This window comes from Ipomoea triloba, chromosome 15 (assembly GCF_003576645.1).
Source record: "Ipomoea triloba cultivar NCNSP0323 chromosome 15, ASM357664v1".
NCBI classification, from domain to species: domain Eukaryota; kingdom Viridiplantae; phylum Streptophyta; class Magnoliopsida; order Solanales; family Convolvulaceae; genus Ipomoea; species Ipomoea triloba.
Genome location: NC_044930.1, coordinates 12,234,406 through 12,241,862, shown reverse-complemented (window position 1 = coordinate 12,241,862; position 7,457 = coordinate 12,234,406). Strand labels below are relative to the sequence as shown.

Here is a 7,457-nt window from a genome sequence, read left to right as displayed (position 1 = left end):
GGGGGGGGGGGGGGGGGGGGGGGGGACGGGGGAAAGAGCCTGGGTATGTAACTCTTAGCGTAATAATGCCTCTTGTGTCTAATTGGAGAAGATTTCTAAGACCGTTAGAAGGATCCTCGAGAACAACCGTGCCCAGCTCCCATTTTGGCCCAAGTTGGCCCAAATTCATTATTCTATTAACCATGGTCAACAATAAAAACTACATTATTGCATTATTTGAAAATATATTATACAATATTGTATATACTATCAAATAATATATACATTCAGTACATAAACAATGCACTTTTAATATATTAAAATATAAATGGTATTCATGTAAAGTATATTATTTGAGTACTGAAAGTACATTATTTCGTATACTATCAAATAATGTACTTTTAGTATATTAAAAATATTTTTAATGGTCCGCACGATGTTGTGTGGACCATGGTCCACTTAAAAATTTGCCTAGGCCAAGGGCAATAATTATCAGTTGTTATGACATGGACCCGAGTCCTCAGGTTCATGTTCACAATTTTAGAACTCTATGTTCACAATTTTTTAACTCTATATTCACAATTTCATAACTCTATATTCAATAGTATAACACAATTTTTGAATCTATATAACAAAATTGTGAATATAGAGTTCAAAAATTGTGAATATTAAGTAATGTAATTTTGTATATCGAGATTTAAAATTATGAATATAAAGTTCTAAAATTGTGAATATAGAGTTTTAAAATTGTGAACATAGAGTTTTAAAATTGTGAGCATGGACCTAAGTCCACCTTGCAACCCGGGTTTCATAGCATAATTTGCCAATAATTATAGAATGAACCATCTTGCGATGTGAACTCTGGTCCAAAATGGCATTGAGATTATGTATTTGCAGTTATGTACTTATAAATAAATTGAAGACACATAATATGTTAACTACATGCATAATTGTATACTATGTGTTTGTACTTAACATATTATATGCCTTCAATATATTTATATGCACATAATATGTTAACTACATGCATAATTGCATATTATGTGCTTGTACTTAGCATATATATGACTTCAATTTATTTATATGCACATAATTTATTAACTGAAGATACATAATAGATATACGTTAAAGGCAGATACATAATTTTTGGACCCAAAATTCACAGTGTGAGATGAACACTTGCCCATGGCATAACAATCGTAGGCCAAGTATGCAGAATGCTTGAAATACCATACCAGGTGCACATCCAAAGACTTGTAAATTCTAATGAGGCACCGAATCTAAATATGACTCTCGAGCACGTTGAAGGGAACGATAAGTAGGAGGGAGTCGTACAGAAAACCCATATGCTTCTCCAAAACTAGCATCCCTTTCCCTTTCCCTGCATGACTCACTGACCCACACCATACTTGATTCTGAACCCTCATCCACGTACAAAACCTTCACTCCAAACTCTTTCACTGCAATGCCATCTCCACCACTAACTGACACCTCCACACCATCATCACAACTCAACTCATCTCTCCCAAACCGCCAATCACTTAACCACATCATCCCTTCCTTGCCATCCGGGACTCCATAGAACACCGGCTGCCTCGACCGCCTCCAACATCTTCTCACGTTTTCTACTGTAATGCTCGGGCAGTCGAAGCTCGTTTCATATTCTTTATTCTCCAAAGGCCTATATGTGACACGCCTGCTGCTTATCCCGCCTTTCTGCCTGCCAAGACTTCTCTGTCGAGCAACGAGTGCTTTGGAAAATGTCAGCTGTTGGCGCATCGCGTTAGTGCGTTTAGATTCCCCAACCTTTGATCGCTTATACACAACGCAGAAGCTCAAGCCTTTAACTCTAGAGTTATGTAGGAAAGGAATTTGTAAAGATGTATATGGTTCTGTGAACTTTGAGCTGAACCAACAAGGCACATGTTCCCCAGGAAGAAAAGTGCTAAAGATGCCAGGTTGGGACACTCCCTACAAAATAGAAATGTTCATTTTTAACAAAGCTATTAACTAAGGAAAAACATCATGGAAATTGGCAAACCTAAGAACCAAACTACAACCGAAGGACTTACATGTAGTTGTTTCACCAAACATGTAAATAAGTTAAATGTGTTTTGATGTGATCATATAGTCTGCCTAATGGACCACAGGTAGACACTGGTGCTCTTGGATAAAGAGACCATAGGTAGACAACCAGGTGAACACAAAGTGGACCGAACAACCTCTGATATCATGTTATAATCTAAGATTGAACCAAGGTCATTCAATTGGCTATAATATACATGGGCCAAACCACACTAAAAGACTGAATCCAATCAATTAGCTAGTCTAACCTGGCAAATTTTTATATGGACCATGTCCATGCAGTGCTGTGTGGACCATAAAAAAACATTTTTAATATACTAAAAGTACATTATTTGTGTACTAAATGTACATTATACAAAATAATGTACTTTCAGTCCACAAAACCGTATGGACTATGGTCCATAGAATAATGATTGGTCTAACCTATGGCCTTATAAACTCATATGTTCCCTCTTATTTTTTTCAACGTGGGACTCTTAACATATACAAATCGCTAATATAAACCACATTCTTAAAATTTCCTCCCACAACTAGGGTGAATTGTTTTGTAATATTTAGAGATCATGTTGAGCTGAAAATTCTATCATAAAACAATGAAATTTTGTGATACACACACAGAGATAGATATTCTAAAAGGATTATGTGGATTTAGGTATTAGTGTATTACAATCATGCAATGAAAGAAATATAAAGAGACACTCACCTGAGGAGGAAGCTTTCTTATCTTTCTTGAAGGGATCCAGCCTTGCGAATATATCCTGTAATAACAGAGAATCTTGGATGTAAAACCAATCAAAACATTTTCCATTGGTTTGAAGTTCGATAAACCCAAGTTCCATAGCCTTTCCACATCAGTATTTTCTAGTGGCTCTAACTTAAAATTTCCTTCTATTTCAGCTAGAGCAATACAATTTGACAAAATCAGGTCCTTCAATTTCGACGATCTTGACTGGTATGATATTTTCTCAAGTGCCCAGCAATTGGTTACATTCAGATGCTCTATATTGGGCAATCCAACAAGTGATTTGAGACTTTCACAACTTTCCACTTCTAGCTTTAGGAGCCTAGTAAGATATTTGAGGCTGTTTGGTAGGCAGGAAATAGGATTTTGGCCCAAATCTAAATGCTCTAGTAAGGAGAGGTTACTAAAGGCAATTGGAAAAGCATCATCAGATAGATGGCTATTGGCAAGGCTTAAAGTAACTAGAGAGTTTGGTAAAAATATCGGTGAAATTTTAGGGAACACCCTGCCTTTCCACACCCAAGATCTCAAGAATGCATGCCATGATCCAACCCCGTCTCTGGCTTGGTTTATTGCAGTTCCATCAGCATATAGCTCTTTCAGTGAATCCATTTTATCAATATCCATTGGAATGTATTCAAGATTTGAGCAACCGGATATATTAAGTGTCACAAGACCTTTCAGCATACAAATGCTATCCGGTAGCCCCCAAAGTTCTTTGCAATTTTTAAGGTTCAAAAGAACTAGTGCTTCAAGAAATCCAATGGTTTCGTGAACCTCAACTAAACTGACGCAGTTTTGAAGCATCAATTTTTCAAGACTCGGGAGACCAGAGAAATCAGGTGTCCTCAAAAGATCGTATGAATGACTGAGGTCTAAAATCTTCAAAAATCTGAGGGACTGAAATTGTAGAAAGAAATACAGAAGTTTGTAATCATACAAGTATTAAAGAAATCCTAAACTATAGGTTAAAACTTTAAAGCATAAAGCCATACCTTTGTTCCTTGCCAAACTTGCTTCAATCTGCTGTAGCGTAATTCAATCACAACTATGCTTTCAAATGGAAATTCAGCTGGTAAGCATTTAAGCTGAAGTCCTAACCAGAATAGCCATCTTAGTCTCTTAGAAATGGTTTCGTGTGATCCAATCAGTCGGACATAACTAAGATGGAGCAGTCTTAATCTGTGCATTTCCACAAATGCATCAGTATTTAGGATTTGTTCTTCTGAAACTTCTGTACTGTATGACAGATTCCATAGATAAAAGGGTGCCTTCGGTTGCATTTTACATTTTTGAGCACATGAGTTTTCAAGAAATTCAAGTTTGCGTTTCTTGAAATGACTAAAAGGAAAGGTTGTCCTTGCTGTTCCATCTTCCTTGAGCATATCCATGTCAAGTATCATACCCTGAACTGTTTTGGTCCCCTGTAAATGCAAACAAAATATGTGCATGAGAATGGGAAAACACAAATAAAACAAATGAAGATCTGCATAAGAAAATGTTCCATACAGATTTTCTCAGCAACACATTAAAGGAATCCTTGGAACGCCAGAGTCTACTGCGCTTCCCAGGCTCAACGGGTGATTCTTGATGAACAATTTCTCTCCCCATATTCTGAATAATTTGATGCATAGTCAGCTTGTTAGATTCGTTGGTTTTTACTAGATTTCTATCAATGAGATTCTGAATCCCAACAACAGTGTAAAAGTCACAACTATTTAGAATTGTAACAATATATTCCCTATCCATTCCAACAAAGAAACAAGCTATATGCAGAAATAAATTCTGATCATGATCATCTTCTAAGGACTCATAACTTATTCTAAGTTTCTTGAGGATCTGATGATTGGGGATAACTTCCAACTTTTTTATCGTACTTTCCCATTGAGCAACATCTCTTCCTGCCAAAGAAGAACCTATAACTTCTAGGGCTAACGGAAGTCCACCACATTGACTTGCAACCTTTTCTGCATATTCCAAATAGCCCTCATGAGGATGGTTTTGGCCAAAAGCATGCCAACTCAAGAGCTCAATTGATTCATTGCTATTCAAACCTTCAAGCTCATACATCTTATAAATTTCATAAGGTCTAAATAACCTCTTGTCCCTAGTTGTCACAATAATTTTACTTCCCGGGTAAAACCAATCCCTCATGCCAAATAATGCATCTAATTGATCACGTTGATCAACATCATCAAGGACAAGAAGAAGCTTCTTACAACTTACAGCATCTATAATCTCATTTATACCTCTATCAACAAAGAATGTCTTTTCCTTCTTCCTTCCGAGAATGTCATATAGAAGTTGTTTTTGAAGAGTGACTAAACCATTTGGCTGTTTTGACATATCTCTAATGTTTGCCAGGAAGCTGCTCCTCTCAAATTTAGGATAGTTCAGATTGAACACATATTTGGCAACGGTGGTCTTTCCTATACCACCCATCCCACAAATCACAAGAATGTCAACATCAGTTGATCTGTCTTGTAGCCATGAATTGATATTTTCAGTTCGGCGATGTATTCCAATCAGCTTATTAGAAGTGCTCAATGCTGGCCGGCTCAGTTTATTTTCTACCACTCTAAGGATCTTCTGGATGAATTTAGATTCATGCCTGAAAGATTTTGTCAACAGGTAAAAGAAAGCAGCATAAATGATTGAACTACTATATCCTTTTGGCACAGACTAAAAATCTTAATGCTGCAGAAAATTGAGTAATGTAAGCATTTGAAAACAGAATGCAATGTAAGACAGCTAAAATGGCAATAAGCTTCTGAAGAATATGGTGGGAACAATGGTGTGTAAGCGTCAGGATCATGGGGTTGAATCTCATTAGTGTTTTCATTTATATTCTTTATAATATAAGATGTTCACCCATATCCAACAATATGTGTTTTCTATTCCAATCATTTTATCGCTCATATTCAACAATATTTATGGCTATGCTTCTAAGTGTTTCATTTTTATTTTTCAAACTGTCTCTTTTGTTTTAATAATGCCCCACTCCAAATATTTTCTGGATCCACCTTTGACGCCAAAAGCTAGTCTTAACGGCACAGTCTCTGATACCACTTGTTAGAATGGATGGGCAGAGGGCAGTAAAGGCCAAGTCTAGCACCCGATGGTTGGAGGAGTGTTGGGCAAAGGCCAACAAAGGATAAAAAACCAAGTCCAACCCTAGCATCTCGAAAATATGTGACGGTATAAGGAAATAAAGTTACACTTTCGCTACGAGCTATAGCTTTTGGAGTAAGTGGGCAAGCACTTGATCCTAACAAAACGCTTACCACGCCAAAAAACTATACTTCACAGCACAATTTTATTTCCTTATATATTGTCATGGCGTCACCACATTTTCTAAAGACAGGATTAAAATTGACTTTTCACCGAAATCCGTCCAATAATCCCTTGACACAAATTGATGGACCGCCCAACAATCTCCAGGCCACGAATTGATGGACTTGACATTTTACCACCACTCCACGTCTCCACCCATCACCCATCAGTAAGAAAATTAGGAGAACATCTTGTGTGCACAGAAAAATGAGTTGCTACTAAATCTTAAGCTCATTATTGCTTCGGAGGCTAAAATATGAGTTGAGAGATAGTAAAATGCCTACCCATTAGCTTGGTTGTGTAAGATCATCCCTCCCAAGTCTGCAACTTCTATTAAAGCCTGCTTCCACTTTTTCACATTCTCCTTCCATTGGCTCCCTCCATTCTCCCCAATCCAATTCAATGCCTCACCAATTCTCCCCGTGAGCTTCCTGAGATCAGAAGGATCCACTCGGTAGAAAACAGGCAAAACTGCATAATAATGCCCAAATTCCCTTTTCCGCTCAAGAATTATCGCCAGTTCATCAAGGCGGGATCTTGAGCGTGCATAGTTCTCCGACAACACGACAATATAAACCTTCGATTCTTGGATTGCCTTTTGCCCGTCAGTTCCGCCGTCTTCTTGTCTGAAGCTGCTGAATCCGGCTTGCTTCAGAGCCGTGTAGAGGTGATCGGTGAAAGTGTTGACGGATTCTTCTTGGGATGTGAAGCTCAGGAAGACATGATAGGAGAACGGAGGACGGGATTGAGGTTGTTCACCGTTCATTGAATACTGTGGGTCGTTAATGAGCTTTTAGCAGATTAGCAATTCTGCAATTGATTCATCATTTTAAATTTTAATGAGGGATAGTGAAATGGAAGAGAAGACAAAGTCAGTCAACCAGTTTATCAAGAGCAAATTTCTCAAATCTCAATTAGTCACACCGAGAAATGTCAAAATAAGTCAACACACTAGGATCCACGATACATTGTGTACCTACTATTGACTCTAGTCTAAGGTCTAATATAGAAAATTTGATTTCATGAGATATGATACTTTTTCAACATGTTCTAAGGCTCGATCTCATGACATCACATTCGAGAGAATCACTACATCTGCATGCTATTTAACCACAAGGTTATTGGCTAATAACAAAAAAATAAGTTAAGTTTTACTGACTCATCAATATCGCATTAAGAAGACTTAATTTGTGTTAATATGAAATTGTTAGGACATTATTTTTATATTCTCGATTATAACTATCTAGAGTAATACTCATTTTTAGTACTACTTTTATTAGAAGTTGAAAAGACTCATTTTGATTATATTGAAAATAAT

At 37.1% G+C, this 7,457-nt stretch overlaps 1 protein-coding gene across 1 annotated transcript; it reads right to left on the bottom strand.

The window, feature by feature from the left end:
• Positions 1 to 1,032: 1,032 nt before the first annotated feature.
• On the bottom strand, positions 1,033 to 6,992 carry LOC116007312 (disease resistance protein RML1A-like). The gene is made up of 5 exons (XM_031247957.1): positions 6,424 to 6,992; positions 4,316 to 5,417; positions 3,802 to 4,230; positions 2,768 to 3,706; positions 1,033 to 1,950 (listed from the first exon to the last, which is right to left on the bottom strand). Exons 1-5 carry the CDS (start codon positions 6,903 to 6,905, stop codon positions 1,243 to 1,245), a joined length of 3,660 nt encoding a protein of 1,219 aa, XP_031103817.1. The 5' UTR covers positions 6,906 to 6,992; the 3' UTR covers positions 1,033 to 1,242.
• Positions 6,993 to 7,457: the final 465 nt, after the last annotated feature.

Bases quoted from the DNA above. Each gene is read 5' to 3' on its own strand.
- LOC116007312 (XM_031247957.1), bottom strand. From the start codon at position 6,905: ATGAACGGTGAACAACCTCAATCCCGTCCTCCGTTCTCCTATCATGTC. The intron at 3,707-3,801 runs GTATGGCTTTAT...CTACAATTTCAG, and splicing joins AAGTTTGGCAAGGAACAAAG to TCCCTCAGATTTTTGAAGAT. The intron at 1,951-2,767 runs GTGAGTGTCTCT...TCTATTTTGTAG, and splicing joins TAAGAAAGCTTCCTCCTCAG to GGAGTGTCCCAACCTGGCAT.